Source organism: Sminthopsis crassicaudata, chromosome 2 (assembly GCF_048593235.1).
Source record: "Sminthopsis crassicaudata isolate SCR6 chromosome 2, ASM4859323v1, whole genome shotgun sequence".
In the NCBI taxonomy this organism is placed as follows: domain Eukaryota; kingdom Metazoa; phylum Chordata; class Mammalia; order Dasyuromorphia; family Dasyuridae; genus Sminthopsis; species Sminthopsis crassicaudata.
Window position 1 is genome coordinate 39220883 of NC_133618.1, and position 17410 is coordinate 39238292.

Here is a 17410-nt window from a genome sequence, read left to right on the forward strand (position 1 = left end):
TTTTACAGATAAGAGAACTGAGACAAACAGGGCTAAATGACTTGCCCAGAGTCACAAAACTAGTAAGTGTCTGAGAGGATTTGCAGTCAAGACCTCCTGACGCCAGAGCCAGGGCACTATCCCCTGAACCACCCAGCTCATTTTGGAGCAAACAAGATAAATAATGTTTCTGGTTTTCAGAACGTGGGACATTTAAAGAACACAGGAAGTAAAAGAAAATAGGTGAGTTTCAACATAGCATTTTCACTTTTTTGTTGTTGTTGTTTGCTTGTATTTTATTTTCTTTCTAATTTTTCCCCTCCGGTTTGATTTAATTTTTCTTGTGCAGCAAAACACACACACACACACACACACACACACACACACACACACACACACACACACACACACACACACAGGATTTGACATATACTTCTACCATATTTAATAAATATTGGAAATTGGAACATAAGGTTTTGCAAGGATTAATGTCAAAGAATTATCTATGCATATGTTTTGAGAAATAAAAAGCTTTAATAAAATTTTTTAAATAAGTCCCCCTCCCCCCTCCCAAACAAAAAAGAAAGAAAAAAGAAAATATGTGAGTTTGGAAAATAGCTCACACATGGAACAAAGGAATAATATAGTAGTGACTTTAATTATTCAGATGCTGCTAGAAATCTCTCCTAAAAAACAAATCAATCAATACTTGCATGACCTGATCTAATTCAAATTCCACTTTTCAATGAATCTATCAAAGCAGCTCTTTTAGAATCAAAAGGCAAAGGGAAAACAGAAAATCCACTTGAAACATCATAGCCAAAATCTAGCACTTCCAAGTCAAAAGAAAAATGTTGTGAACAACTAAAAAGAAAAATTCAAGTGCCAAGGAACCAGTCAGGATATAGCAAAAACACACATGATGAAGAGCTTTGGGAAATAATATTCTAAAAGCAAAAAAGAGAAGATTACTACCAAAAATAACTTACTCATCAAAACCAAGTATGATTTTGGGGGTAGGGGGAGAGTGGATATGATTAAATTAGAACTTTAATGAAAAGGATGATGACATCAATGAATTTCTGATAAAAAGAGCAAAGCTCAACTGAAACTGAAATACAAACACTGTATTCAAAAGAAACATAAAAAGGAAAATACAAATAAACACTCATAAACTAATACAAAAAAGGCTGAAATGCTTAAATTCTAATAGGGGAGAAAATACAGATGTTCCCTCAGAACTTTTAATGTTGTCAAGAATCATAAAGGAAAATTAAACAAGTGAGCCTCAGAATGGTTTTTCTACATTTTGATCATCCTTTTTAAAGGGAGGAGAAAAAGGAAGATACCACAAGATGGCAGTTAAGGTAAATAAGAGAGAATGAATAAACCTTGGCATGGCCCTGTAAAACTGTCAGGATGGATAAAGCTAGAGTTTAAGCCAAAACAACATACTTTTTTTTTTTTTTTTAATTTTTGGAAAAGTTGGAAAAACATTGCTTGAGACAAAATAGAGTGGGTCAATCTTTACATTGCTTCTGTTTTCTTTGCCCAGAAGAATGAACATTACACCAAAAAATCCAAAATAAAAAAGAGTAGCAAAAAGTTGGTAACCAAAACAAATAGTGTTTAAAGATCACTTAGCAATGATCTTAGTAAAGGTGAAATCAAGTCATCTGACCAAGCTAAAACTACATCCTTGATACTGTATTGCAACATTAAATCAATAATATTTGGGATGGAGATGGGAATGAAGACACACATAGGACAAATGATGACAGAATCTACTAGTGGCTTAAAGTCCTTGGAGATTTGTGTAAAAGATAATTAAAAAAAACACTTAGTAAAGATATGGGAAAGTTAGGGGAAATTACCCAGACAGAGCATGCATGGGCTTCTTGAGAGCAAATCAAGACCTCAGTACCTTAAGGTTTTTTTTCCCTGACATCACAACACCAGCAGGTCAGGAGAATGGTATAGATAATGTACTTCATTTAGCCAAAGCATTTGATGAAATGATCTCATACTATTTAGGGGGAAACAACGGAGAGATTTCACAGTACAAGATTGAGATGGATGGTTAAAAATAATTCCCAAAAAGATTGATTTTAGTAGATTTCAAAGAGGCAAGAGTGTAATATGGTGATCAAAAGTATATATGATCCCATATATATATGGGATAGATTAAGAAAATCCTAGCTCCTAAGACTAAGAAGGTGATGATCTCTTAGTACTCTATCCTGGTCAAATGACCTGAAATATTTGTTTTTAAGAAATGGGAGAAAGAAACTGACACAAAGGAAAGCACTTATATAAAAGCACATGGTAAGCACTATGCTAAATCTTAAGTGTCTTACAAATGTTAGCTCATTAAATCCTCAAAATCATATCACGAGATAGGTGCTATTATTGTCCTCACTTTATACTAGAGGAAACAGAGGCAGAGGTTAAATCACTTGCCAAGGGTGACAAACCTACTAAAAGTCTGAAGCAGGATCAGAACCCACCCCCTCCTTACTGTGAACATTGGCACCCTCACCTGTCTCAAAAGGCTCTGAGGAAATGGAGAATACCCACAAAAGTGTCTTGGAGAGTCAAGGCTTTTGACCCTAAATCATAAGAGAATTGGTTTAAGGTGCTGGGCAATGTTTAGCCTTAAAAAGGAAGTGGGACCTCTTTTGAATGACAGTCCCCACACAAGAACACAACTAGGAAAAATGCAAAGAAGCTGCCCAAATGTGAATTCAGGTGTGATGTCAGCAACCCCTGATCACGAAGGCTGTCCAGAAGAGGAAAGAGTGACTGGCCTCCAGTGCTGACAACCCCTCCACCTGGAAGGTCACTGGCAGCTTCCCTAGAGAGCACTTTCACCACAGTTGGACCTGATGCTTCCAAGCTCTTTGTCTACTCTTAGATTGATTCCAATGAGGAAAAGAGAAGGGACGAGGTGGTCATTGCCCCAAACTAGTGGTAGAGAAGTCCAAGAGAATTAACTTCTCTAGACAAGTTAATGAAGGGGACACAGTTGTCAGTTAGAAATTTGTGTGTAATGCTTGTGAGAGATCAGGACTTAAGATGTACATCTGAAAATTCATATCCATACAGGTGATAACAATGTTGTAGCAACAGATAAGATAACCATGAACAAGAGTGGAGAAAAGTGACAAAAGGAAGTAAATTTTACCTGATCTGAAGCTTACTTTGACATAAATATAAAAAGACTGCTGGCATTTAAAAACTTCTGCTATTTCTACAGCAATACTACATTAAAATGAAATAATCTATTTACAAAATGGATCACATGACTGAATTCTATGAGATTCAATAAATTAGATACTAGTCTAGGCTTTTAATTAGCAGGACCAATGACCCCCACCTCCCAATAAAATTGCAAAATATGGAAATAGTATAATCCTGGAGAAAAAAAAGATTATAAGACATTTACAACTAACTGGAAAGAAACAAAATTACAAAGAGAATGACAAACTAAAGGATCAACAGATCATGTCAATGTGAAATGTTTATCCAATCTTTCAGAATGTTAAAATCTGAGGAAAATATTCATTAGCAGTTTAACAATGAATATTGGCTAAAAATTGTTTATGATGTGACCAAATACAAAAAGTGCTCTTAAAATCAAAGCACTGAAACCCTTTAAAATAATTTTTTTGTTTGACCATCAAAGCACACTTACCTCCTGCAGATGATGAGGAAACCGCATAAAGTGACTAATGGAGGCCAAGTGCTGACAGTACTGGGGATAGTCCTTCAATCTAGCAAAGAAGAAGAGTCATCTCATTGAAGGACATAAGGAGCAGGAAAGAAAGACTTCTATTGATACAATGACCACAGTCTTGGGCCCTAATCTTACCCTGCCCCCTCAAAAAAAAACCCAAAAAAAAACCAACTAAACACCAAGTAAGCAACTCAAGAGTTCTTATCAATAAAAATCATTATAATCATCATAAACAGTAACAACTTCTCAAAATGTTATTAAATTTTAATATTTAACTTCAATTGGCTAGAGATTATTTATAATCTTGACATTATACCAATCTTGAACAGCAATAGGCACTGAAATGAATATATTCAAGATGGCATCATGCAGGAAGAATCTGGGCTTTTTGACCTATATCTATGCTTCCGTCGCAGTGTAAAAAGTTCTCATGAGGCAAATCAGCCACTTCTTAATAACTTACTGTGAGGAGACATCCAAGAAAATCTGTGACTTGTTCATAAATTTACAAACAGTATTTGTCTAAGGCAGAACTTGAATCTCAGGTCTTCCTGACCAATTTTCTTCCTAGGAAGCCTTCTATGTACTCTCTAAAACAACCTTAAGAGGAGGGTGAGCATTCCAAAAGAATGAGAACACTTACCTATTTTTAAATCTATCTAGTGCAGCAATCCCAAAAAAATACATTTTGGATTCATAAGGCTTGCGTAAGGCTTCAAGAACATAGCGCAGGGCCAGGCCAAGTGCCATGTAAGTAACCAGTCCTTTTTCTATGATCCCACCAAATAGGCAGGCTGTTATGTGCAGCTCTTTATCAGGGTACTGGGGGAAAAACCGATATTCTTCAAACAAATTCCTCAGCATACAATTAAACACCTCTCGTTCCCTCTTAATATTGGAGTCCTTAAACCTCTGTAACATTTCTAATACCTGCAAAAAGAAAAAAAATGTTGAGCTCTGACAATTTACTCAATTAATTCACACTTTTTTGCAACAAGAAAAACTGAAGCCAAGAAACAATATAAGACGACAATTTGTATTGCAGTAATGAATGTTGCTCAGAATTTTAAGCCAAATTTGAGACAAGAGAAGATAAAAAAGCAACCAAAATGCCTAAGATATATAACACAAGAATTAAGAGTAAGCTGTTAGAACAACTAGTAAAATGATGTGGGGTATTCCTGGGTTTGTTGGTCCTATCCCATCAGCTGCACAAATCATTTTGGGTACTTACCTCATCAACAGACATGGTTGGATGGGGTGGATGATTATAGATGCGCTGAAAATAGCTGTTTGCTTCATCATCTATCTCTTTACTAAAGTGCTGGTTTGCTTCAGGCCACACCTGAGATACATCCGCTATTGAGAAATGAAAAGTAACTACTGGGCATGTGATTCTCCTACCTTTTCTTCTCCCGCCACTCCCTTACCAATCCTTTAACACCAAAAAAGATTTAAAACTTAGATAAAAGAAAGGACCAATATGAAACTAAGCTGAAGAATTATGTGTTTATATTAATAAACAAACTTATATAAAACTTATGCTATTCAAGAGAATAGTCAAATATTCCTCCTGAAAAGACCTATTCCAAATCCTTTTCCTATCATAACCAGCTTTTTAAAAAATTTGTTTTTTGCTGAGTCAATTGGGGTTAAGTGACTTGGTCCAGGGTCACATCGCCAGGAAATGTTAAGTGAGACCATATTTGAACTCAAGTCCTCCTGACTTCAGGGCTGGTGCTCCATCCACTGAGCTACCTAGCTGCCCTGAAGAGTCAGTTTTTTTCATGAGCACATTTTACATTCTATTATTGGGTTACTAGGTTCACACTCATAAGGTACTTACCCTTAAGCCTAAACTACAACTTTATGTTAAAGTTGTCCTCTGGTGCCTTAAAAGCAGGGACTGATGAATCCAAGTGATCTACTCTCTAAGCAAGACAAAGCTGGATAATAAGCTAGCATGCCCAAACATACGGACATGCAAATATTTTTCACACCAGCCTCCAGTGTGATCAGCTGATGCAAAGCACTACTCACACAAAATCATTATTACTTTTCAGCCTAAAGAGGTAAGGGGTCACTCACACCTTGTTTTGGCTATTTAGTCAAGGAATGACTTGCCCACCTTCTAGAAGATTTAGTTTTAGGAAGGTAGCACAGAGATAAATGGGGGGAAAAAATGCATTATGCTTAATTAATAAAACAACATATTTCAAAAACAATTAAAATTGGGTACATCAAACTCCCAAGCAACAAAACAATTATAACTTAAAATCTTAAAGACTACTTTTTGCACCCAAAGTAGAAAGGAAATCTACTGAACTTTGCCAAGCAAGTCAATATAAGAGCTAACATTAGTAATGTCCTTTACGTGGTTTATCTCCTTTCCTCACCACAACCCTTAGCAATAGCTGCCATTATAATCCCCATTTTACAGATGGACAAACAGAATAAGAAAGATTGAGACTTGCTCAGGGTCACATCGCTAGTAAATCCTTATCTGTGGCAGGATCTGAACTCACATCTTTCTGACTTTTCACTAGGCCACTCAGTGGTCTAAGTTCAAACTTAATAAAGAAAACCCCCAGTCCTAGCCATTGCTCATCTATTCCTAAAATTTACTTGAGTGGTTATGCTTTAAATCTCAATAACCTTAATCAATAAATTTTTACTTCTAGAAAATTTGAAGAATGCAACAGAGAACTACATTACTAACATATACCCCAACCACTTCTTAGGCCTTTATATCCTCCCCTCTGAAGCACTATCAATTAACAACTATTTTGTTACCAAATATCTAGGTCCAATAAAACTGACCCAACCTCCCAAGTGCCACTTGACTAAGGTCCAGTCACATTCACAGCCACAGACAACACTACCACTTACGAGGTTTCATCTTACTCTGCTGGAATGTAGGTTGGTTCAGTCCGGAGGTGCCCAGCTTCCTCTGCACAAATGGATCATTATTCACTGCAGGGAGTCCCAGAGCCGCAGTTCCTATGCCAGTCAAGCTACCTGTGCCAAGACCACCTACTGAAAAGAAAGCATATGATTAGAAGAATAGATGAATGTGTTTAAGTATATTCACCTTTTTCAAATTTAAAACTACATTGTGTTCTTACAGCACAAGTAAATTTTTCTTCAAATTTAGGTGTAAGAAGTTCAGAGATGCATGCTTTTTTACTTAGAACAACATACCTCTCCATCACCCCTCTCCCCCAAAACCAAAACCAAAGCCATACTGTATTTTGGTTTAAGAATGATTTTCACCATGCTGCCTTCTAATGCTATTTAAACAACATAAGTACACACAAACACCAAGGGAAGTGAGTGGTGAGGAGGGAGAAAAAAAGAGCATGGTGATGGCTAAGATAGTTAAGAAAAAGCTCTGAAATTTAAAGCCTGTCAAAAGTTTTATGTATCCATTTACAGCTAACTATGGTAAAAAGTATAAGACAATAGTCTAAAACCAATTTGTGCCAGAAAGCTTCCAGTTATTCCAGCAGTTTTTGGCAGAGTTGTTCCTCCTCAAGTAATTTATAGCGTCAGACTTAAGAGAAAAGTATGTTCTTAAAATTCTTTTGTATTCTTCCTCATCCAGTCTGTTCCATTATTTTTCAAAGTACCAAGCAGTTCTGACAATTACTACTTTATCATATAGCTTGACAACTCACTTGTCATTGCCCTTCATTCCTTTTCCAATAGTTCCCTTGAGATTTTAGGCCTTTTATTTATCCAAGAAATAGGAAGATAAATATACACAGATGCATGTGTATATGTATGTATATGCCTGCATGCACACGCATATACACACACACACACCCTTCAATGTCAAAGCACACATTGGGAAGAGAAAGAATTATAGATAAGCTTGTAAAATCTTAATATGTATAACTGGACTGTTATTGATGGATTAATAACAGATCAACACCCTGCACTGATGGTATACCTCTTCAAGTTGACATGAAATTTTTGTTTCAATCAACCTTCAAGGGAAAGTAATTCAAATGCCATGTGAACTTCACAAATTAAAAATTACACCAATTATATTAATCAATTACTCTATAATGAAAATATGGCCATCCTGACTTTCGAGAGGTTAATTTGAATTGTCACTTTTTAAAAAAGTTTCTTTCTTACCACATTAAGGAATTTCTTGTATTCTTAAATTATTAAGTCTATTTAGTTTATATACCATAGTAACTCCACGTGATCATGACTATGACCATTCACTAATAATACATAGTTTTTACAAGTATTTCCTTACCTGGAAGCTGTGAAGAGAGTCCTCCAATGCCACTGAAAGCTGTAGTCTGATTTGGAGTGGAAAGGGGTGGAAAGGCTTTTGCTGGTGACTGAGGGGTACTGAAAGCAGAACCCAAATTTGGAGGAAAACCCTGCATACTTTGGGTGTGTGGGGCAGCTGAACCTCCTATACTAAGAGAAGCCATTCCAGCAAGGGGGTCAATCTAAAAAAGACAAAAGAATATCACCAGAGGCTTCAGCCAAGACAGTTAACAAACTGACAGTGTAAATTAAAGCAAACTTATTCCAAACTTTTAAAAATTGTTTTTAATTATTCCAAAACTAGAATCAGCAACCACATTTTTATACTATTTTATACTATTAAAGTCTGTATTTTCAAAAGGCATTTATTTTAGAAAAGATTTGCCAAACTCCATAACCATAAAGCACATAGAGTACCAAAGTGATCACACACCAAGACTATTTTACCTAATAAATTAAACATCAAATTTTAAAAAAACAATTAAAAAAAAAAAAACAAACAATCTAATATCTTTGAGAGCTCATTTGGCCCCTTAAAGTTATGTGCCAGAAGATAAACTGTGCAGGAGTTAATGAGTTATAGATTCCTTTGCTGATAAAAGTAAAGCTCATTCAAGAATCTCATTCAAAGCACAACAAATTTAGTAAAAATTTGGAGGCCTTGATTAACATAGTACTAGTATATATTATTTTATAAAAAGTATTTTAGAATATCTGTAAGAAAATTTTCCACGGGGACAGGTTTTTGATTATCATACTATTCTATACCTTTCTTCTGAATTTAGAGTTTGATAATTCATGCTATTCATTCAAGAAAAATTTCCTCAATCTCCGACTCCCAATGTAGCTGAGAGAAGAAGTAAATTGCTCTCAGAGGAGAAGGGTATTCAGTGGCAAGGAGTAACTTAAATGTACCTTGTTTTTAAAAGAGCAGTTCAGTTGAAACCTGAAGAGCCCCAGTTATAACAAGTCCTTATGCTCTAGCACTGTTGCTTGGCCTGAGAAGCTACAAACAAGACATATCAGGTTCAAAGGCAGTGCTTATTCATTGCTCAAGAGTCTAAATAGTTTTCTTATTTAAAAAAAAAAAAAAAAATCTTTATCCATTTATCTAAAAAAATAACCTCAAAGCTTTGCAGTCCCTAAGATTTAAAATAATGCTTAACCATGTTGCCATACAGATCTACTTTTAAATTTATTTCACATGCAATTAAGTTAAATCCCATCCCCCCACCCCCGCCATTAATGTGTTGCTGTAAAAATTCACTTTATTTAATCAATATGGATGGCAAAAAGAGTACCTTCATTGATGGTAATATGTTATCAAAACTTATATACCTGTACAGGAGAAATGGCATCTAAGCTGCTTGCACTAGGGGGACGTCCCTTTGGCATAACTCCTGGTGGTGGCTGTCGAGCCTTATTCATAACATTACTGCAATTGGCAACCATGGTCAAGATAGTCTCTGACAATTCTTGAGAAACACTCCTGAAAATGAAAAAATAAAGTCAAATATATCACATTAAGAAAAATACCATATAATACTCTTAACACATCCCTATACTATGATTTCCTGAAAATGTCAACTTATGGATTTCTGGTGTGGGTCTCTTTTACCTATAACATAGTACAATGGGATTTTTTTTTTTAAATTAAATTAAATTAAATCTGCCATATTTTTTTGAGGTATCAAATTACCAACCTTTTAAAATTAAAGATGATGGAGTCAAAAAAATCTGAAGCAATCCTAGTCCCATCTCCACTACTTTGTCAAAATGTGTATAGTCTTTGCAGCAATACACAAGCACATTCTACACCTATGTATGACACCACAACAATGTTCAAATCTTCATTGATAAGTTTATACTAGACCCTATCTAAGGGTCTCTCAGCCCTATATTAAGCAAGAACTTTCCCCCACCATCAGGAAAACAAATGAAGAAAGATGAAAGACACCAATACTTAAGAGCTGTGCCCTTTTCCATTCACTTTGTTCTTTAAGCATTTACATGAAACTATTCTTAACTTTATCCTATCTCAGAATGGTAACCCCCTCATTGAAAGGAAGAGAGGTTATCACAAAACTGATTGACATGTTTTAATGTCTAAACTCTACCTAACTATAAATTTCAAAGATAAATATGAACAAGTCTATGAGAAGCTTCTCTTTACAATACCAACTGAGAAATGACAGTTTAAAAATCTAAGATCTGTTTTTAACAACCCTTTGAGCTAAAAACAGAATACAAATTAATAGGTAGGAGATTCAAAAGAAAGTGTAAAGGAGAGAACTAGGTAATGCTAAGAAAGTTATGAAGAATGAAACTGAAGCATAAAGAAAAAAATAAAATGAGGCTAACCAACAACATTTACAAAGCCCAGGTTTTCTAAAGGGATAAGTGGTCAAAACATTGGTTAATGGAAAACATAACCATTAGTGGGAACAAAATTTGGCAAACTTTTAGTAATAGTAACAATGATTATTATTAGTTTTATGAGAGCAATTGTTCTCCATTATGGCAATAGAAAAAGTTGAATTTCTAGATGTTTAGAGGGAAAAATAGTTGGAAATTATTCAAAGCATTTAAAAACAGTCATTTTCTTACAAAATAGTGATGGCATTATAAGTTAGCTATAGTCATATGGTAAATAGAATACCAAATAGAGGGAAACTATGAACCAACCAAAGCAACAAGTTACTTCCAATAAAATATAAACCTAAGTCCAATATCACAACTGTTTTAGAAACAATTTACAATACTAAATTAGAAGAGAAACAAATATGTATATAATGATGACAGCAGAATACAGACATTTTTGAGAGGAACAAAAGTCTATCAGGCACATATCTATCAAAGTCTACAACTACTTTCTAAGCTATCTCATCCTTCAGCTTTTAACAATAGGACAGATTGTCCAAGGAGAAAAGAAACTTCCCACTACAAAAATCAATTTTTACTGAGTGCCTAGCTATGATCACTGAAATGGACTACAGAAAGAAGTTTTTAATGCTCATGAGCTACAAGGAGTCTTTTTCCTTTACTCAAACAAACACAAAACTTATATATATGTATATTTAATTTCTTTCTCTGCCTTAATATATAATCCATGGAATAGATACACAGATTTAAGTATTGTAAAATCAAAAGAAGATAAAAGTGTTGCTATGTCCCTTGACTCCTATACAAAGTAGTAACTTTTCTGTTCTTTTTGTTCTTTCACTGTCATACTAGTTAATTCTGACATATCAAATGTCCCACATCATAGTTTAAATTTTTTTTTCTTTAAAGTCCATTGACTATAGATTATTTTGTAGTCAATGTGTGATCTCAATAACTTCTTGTAGTCAATGTGTGATCTCAATAACTTCTAAAATAGAATTTCCTCTCACTACCCTTCTCTAAATTCAGTTTAATTTTGCATTTTCAACCATTATAGTTACTCCTGAAAAGGTCCTGGACAACACATTAAAAAACATGATTCATTCAGGTAATTATAAATGTTTTAAATTTAAGCTTGTCTTTCTTTTGGTCCTTAAAAAACTTTATGTCTATAATAAAGAAAAAGTATGACAACTGTTACATGATTAAACAAATTCAAATACCTGTGATTCAGTTGGCTGATGTTAGCCATCTTTCTAAAGACCACTTCAGTCTAAGGTAAATAGTTCAAATAACATAAACAATTTGATAACATAAATAAAAATAAACTAAAGAGCACATTGCTATAACTGAGAAAAATGCAATCCTCCCTTTTCTGGAGAACTGGGATTTGTTAGTTATGGTCTCCACCCTGAGGAGTTTGTCCAATTCTTTTTTTTTTTTTTCCCTTTTTCCGTTTTCCTATTCTTAGTTATAAAAGATGATAGCTCCCTGGGGAAAAAAGGTTATGAGGAAAATATACTGGAGACCTAAAAGCTTTACTTGCAGCTTTAAGCTTTATTAGCTTAAATAGCTATTAATTAAAATAACTAATGATTATTAAAACTTAAAACTACACGAATTTTTGAGATACTTTCATTTCCAAATTCATTATTAACCATTAAAATAAAAAATCCCAAATAAAAAGGAGCCCCGATGTATATTTTAAAAGGGAGCGGAGCCAGGATGCCCAAGCACCAAGAAAATGTATAAAAAGCCTCCCTCTACAAATCCCCTCCAGAGACATCTAGAAATGCATCAGCCTTATCTTGAGGGGAAATCCAAGAAAAAGTCACAATAAGGCAGTGTCCCAGTCCAAAGCCTGAAAGAAAACGCAGCACGGGGGCAGGTGAGGGTCTTGGAGCTCTCCCCACAAGTTCATGTGGTGAGAATGTATAATTCCTGGCAGCCTCACACTGCCCATTAAAGACCACAGATTCCAGGTAGGCTAAGAGAGGATTGAGCTCTCATGCTTAATCAAACTGACAGTCCTGGGCAAAGAGCAATCTAGACTCTTATCTGTTTGTGCTGAGCAAGAAGCGAGTCCAGATACCAGCCACAGCCATGGGCTCACTCAATGGGAAAGGGAGTGGTAGTCTCAGCTCCAATTTCTAGTTCATTTGAAGTGGAATAACCAGGGTAGGAATACTAAACCAAAAGGGTGTCTGCAGCTCATTTACTCTAAACTGTAGCAGCAAGAACAAGCCAAACAGAAGTATGCAAAATTTGACTCAAACATAAAGTCTGAAATCAGAAATTAGGCTGGAAGAAGCAAACAAACAATCAAAAAAAAAAAAAAAAAAAATCTCATCATAAAAAGCTATTACCATGAAGAAGGACACTCAAGACACAACCCCAAAAGAAGAGAATGACTCCAAAACACAAGCAAAGGCTCAAAGAAAAACATAGTTTGGGCACAAATCCAACTAGAATTCCTGGAAGAGACAAAGCAAGAGCTAATAAATAATTTTAAAATGTTTATAAAAAAATGGGAGTACTAGAGGGGAAAAAAAAAACTGGAGAAGATAGGAAAGCTGTGGAAATAAGAATCAGGATTATAAAGATACAGGAAGTACAAAATCTGGCCCAAGTAACAAACTCCTTGAAAATTAGGATGGACCAAAATACAAGCTAATGACTTTATATGACAACAAGAAATATTAAGACTTCAATATATGCAAGAAAATGTAAGGTATTTAATAGAAAAAAATAACAATCTTCAAAACAGATCAAGGAGAAAGCATTTAAAATCATAAGACCATCTCAAAAGCCATAACCAAAAAGAAAAAGAAAGGAAAAAAAAAGAAAAAAAAACCTGACCAATCTCTTTGAATTAAAGGGCAAACTAGAAACAGAATGAATTCATCAGTCACCTCCTGAAACACTAAAATCAAAACTTCCAAGAATATCATAGCCAAAATCCAGAGCTTCCAGATCAAAGAACAAATACTTTAAACAGCTAGAAATAAAGAAGCTAAGCATCAAGGAGCAATACATGATTTAGCAGCCATTACTAGAAAGGAGAGAGCTAGGAAGACAATATTCCACTAGGCAAAGGGATACAAGCTGATAGCCAAGAATAACTTACCAAGAAACACAGAGTACAAAATCCCATGGGGGGGGGGGGGGGGAGGAGAAGGAAAAAAAGGACTTTTAATGAAAAGGGACTCCCAAACATTTGTGGTGAAAAGACCAAAGCTAAATAAAAACTATGAAGAGCAAATAAAGGAGTCAAGAGAAAAATACAAAAGGAAACATGAAAGTCACAAGGCACTAAACCAGAATAAAGTGCTCATGTTCTAATAGGAGAAGGTTTCACACACATCTCCTCTGACACCTATTGTCATTAGGGGTCATAGTGATAATATTTGACAGCATATCTCAGAGTGATTCTGTTATGTATTAATATTAAAAACAAAATGGAAAGAAAAAAAAGAATGAAATGGGAAGAAGCAGAGGAGGGAAGTTAGGGGAAAATTATGTCATATAACTAACTGAGAGACTTCAAAAGAAGTCTATATAAACAAGAAGAAAATAGTAAAGCTAACATTCAAACCTCACTCTCAGCCAATCTGGTCAAAAGAGGAATACAAAAATACACGCAGATGCAGAATTTTTTACTCAACATGGAAACAGAAGGGGGGAAAGGAGACTATATAGAATTAAAGGAAGAGTATGTTAAAGGAGGGGTTAGTCTTAAGCAAAACAAATTTAGTATAAAGTGTTCAAAAATATTCATAGATTTTTTTTTTTGGGTGGCAAAGAACTGGAAACTGAAGGGGTCAATCCCCATTAATTAAAGTACAGATAAAGGAGGATATAAATGTGGCGCAAAATACCAATACACTGTAAGAAATAATAAAAGTGATAGTTTCTGAGACACCTAGAAGACTCTTATATACTAACGGAAAGCAAAGGGACCAAGCCACAAGAATAATTTAATAATAATAATAATAATAATAATAATGTAAACAAACAACTATGAAAGACTCTGAAACTCTGTTTAGCTTAATAACCTCATACTATTCCAGAGTGCTAGTGATAAGATATGCTACCCTTCTCTTGACAAAGAAATAAAAGATACAATATAAACTAGGACCCTTTTTTAAATGGTCAATCTGGAAATCATTGTTTTCTTTGACTATTTTTGCAACAAACACTTTCTTTTATTTTCCCCCTTAAATGGAGGGAGAAAGGAAAGAGAACAAATATTGCTGATTTAAAAGACTTTTTTTTTTAAACTTTTAGGTATTTTTTTTTAAAGGAAAAAAAAAATTTAAAGATTATAAGGGGGAAAATAAACAAAAATAAAGAAAAGCTTGGTCCACGAATGTTCTAATCAAAGGCTGTAGAAATTTGCTCCAAATATCTAAAATTAAACAAAGTTTCAATGACTAGATAGAAAAAAAGCTTACCAAGCTTCAGAAAATTTAGAAAAATAAAATTAAAAACCTAATATAAATATTAAATAAATAAAATAAAAAACTTAAAAATCAATTAAAATGCAATTAAGGACTACTATTTTCTGTTTCCTATGAAAAGGTGGCACCCAAAGTAAATCAAGACAACAGGCATGAAGCTGTATCTCATGCTTGGGAGATAATGTTTGGCATTTTCTCTCTAAAGGAAGTAGAAGTTCAGGACCTAGAGTCAGGACTTAGCTCAGCTTCTACCTTATTGGGCAAGACACTTAAAATTTCTTTCCACCTGTTACCTCATCTGAAAAATAGGGATAATAATAACATAGATCCACCTCATGGGATTGTTTCAAGTAATAACTTGACAGAACACATGAAGAACTTTGCCAAGCTGAAGTTGCTATTTAAATGCTAGCAATTATTGTTGCTATAGCAGATTAGTAGATAATAATGCCTAACAGGTTACAAATCAGATATCATTCCATTCTTATAAAGAATCACTTAAATGATAAACACCAAAATTATAACATTATTTTGATTTCTTAAACTTAGGCAATCCCCCATTAGCTCTTTATCAAAACACTATTCTAGAAAATTGCTTATAAATTATCCTTCACATCCTTATATCAAGAGTGAATTTAAAACATCAACTCATATAAAATGCTTAAAGGTCAATGAGGTTCCAGCAAACAAGCTTAAACTCACCTCAGTTTAAGTTTGGGGCTTTTAAGTCATAAAGAATGCAGACTCTGTATCAAATATGAGTTACTGTTCTGATCTTCACAGAAAAATACAGAGGCAGAAAGAAATCAGGAAAAAACAGAAGAGAAAAGTGCATTATAGATTTCTTTATGAAGACACCCAATCTATTTCTTTTATAAAGGGACCCATTTGACCACTAACTCTTTTATCATTTAGCATTTGGTTTTTTAGCTCTTAAGTTAAAGGGTACAATGTCACCCCATAATGAAGTCTTAGGGATAAGAATGGTATCTGAATTCCCTACTCCAGAGCAAGTCTACTTTCACCATCTATTATCATATATTTAAGAACAAAGTGAGGGGAGCAGAAGAGAATCTGATCTACTGGAATCTGACCATTTCCAATTTGCAGACTGCTCTATCTTAAAATTTCCTAAGTTACTGGTTTCAAGTCAAATCTAAAACCATTCATTAAGTATTACTATGTGTCAGATACTGTGCTAAACACAGGTGGATGCAACCATAGCTAGCTACTGTGTGCCAGGCATTGTGCTAAACACCTGACAAATTCTAGCTTATTTGATCCTCACAATAAATTCTGGGGGGAGGGCGCTATTATCATCACTATCTTACAAGTTGAAGAAACTGAAGCAGAAAGAGATTAAATGATTTGCTCACAGCTACTGACAGGCTGGATATAAACTCAGGCATTGAGGAAAGTAGAAACCCTGCCCTCAAAAACCTCACATTTCAGTGAGGGAAACAACATGCAAATGATAAAAGAAAACTCTGCAGAAAAATTATAAAACAGGAGTTAGGTTTCTAAGCTAATCTATAAAAGCCTATTTAATCTATAATTTAGGTAAAATGTACATTAATGCTGAATACATTTCCATTAATAGATTTCAACTTTCTCCTAATGCCTACAAAGAAAACTAAATTTCATGTATTCAAGTTATGTTCTTTCAGGAGCCTGACAGATTTATAGTATTCATTTCTGATATCTAACTCCATTTCAAAAATTACTTATCATAACAAAGGCTGTGCCTAGTCTTTTTGTCTTTTAAAAACAAGAAAGATGAAGGTGCTGGGTATCATGGTTCAAACAGATTGAAGGGTCCAGAATTTTATTCTTTGAGAATGGGTTGAAGAAACTGGGTATGTTTAATCTAAAGAAGATATGGATGGGGAGGGAGAAAGGTTTGGGTTTTGTTTTTTGTTTTTTGGATTAAACTTATATTTGGCCTCAGAAAGCACAAATAGCAATAATGGTTAGACAAGGTAAAATGACAAAATTTAAGCTTGAAACCAGAAAAAACATGCTAACAATTAGAGCTGTCCACGAATGGAATTGGCTGCCTAAAAGAATGACAAGTTCACCTTCCTTCCAAGAGTTCTAGGTCTTCAAGCACACAATGACCACTTGTCAGTATATTCTTGCAGAAAGTTGTTTCTAACTCTTCAATTTAACTAAAAATGGGATTAGTCCATTATCTTTAGAGTTTTAGAAAAGACTTTAATAGGCAAGGAAACTTCCTATACTGTCCAAGAGGTGGCACTGCTGCATCATACCAGATTGATGGGAAATTGGAGAAAAGGAGGACATACACAATATATGTTCTAGAATGCTCTCATGCCAGGTACTCATTAAAAAATTAAGTGCTTGTATCTCGGAGTTACCTTAGTCAGATGCACTATTCTACTTAACCTATTACTATCTGAATTTCAGGGACTGAATTTGAGTTCTTTAATCCAAATGCATAAACTAACAGAGCAAAAACAAATCATATTTTCAAGTAAAGATGTAAAGTAATATGAATGATTATCTTCTATCCCTAAACTGAAGCACTTCCAGCCAATGTTGG

General features: G+C 34.5%; 1 protein-coding gene and 1 non-coding gene across 10 annotated transcripts in view; both read right to left on the reverse strand.

The window, feature by feature from the left end:
- CNOT1 (CCR4-NOT transcription complex subunit 1) overlaps nucleotides 1-17410 on the reverse strand; it is a 95037-nt gene that overhangs the window by 29202 nt on the left and 48425 nt on the right. For 3 of the 9 annotated variants that reach the window (XM_074285912.1, XM_074285909.1, XM_074285905.1), the window contains 6 exons: nucleotides 9344-9494; nucleotides 7986-8187; nucleotides 6605-6751; nucleotides 4950-5074; nucleotides 4359-4645; nucleotides 3674-3752 (listed from right to left, as the gene is read on the reverse strand). In XM_074285912.1, coding sequence (XP_074142013.1) covers nucleotides 3674-3752; nucleotides 4359-4645; nucleotides 4950-5074; nucleotides 6605-6751; nucleotides 7986-8187; nucleotides 9344-9494 — 991 coding nt within the window. The remainder of the gene's footprint in view (nucleotides 1-3673; nucleotides 3753-4358; nucleotides 4646-4949; nucleotides 5075-6604; nucleotides 6752-7985; nucleotides 8188-9343; nucleotides 9495-17410) is intronic. The other 6 variants (XM_074285913.1, XM_074285908.1, XM_074285910.1 and 3 more) reach the window with 3 other exon arrangements.
- On the reverse strand, nucleotides 8913-9048 carry LOC141559259 (small nucleolar RNA SNORA50). Its single transcript, XR_012487322.1, has one exon. It is a non-coding gene; the product is annotated as a small nucleolar RNA SNORA50 (small nucleolar RNA).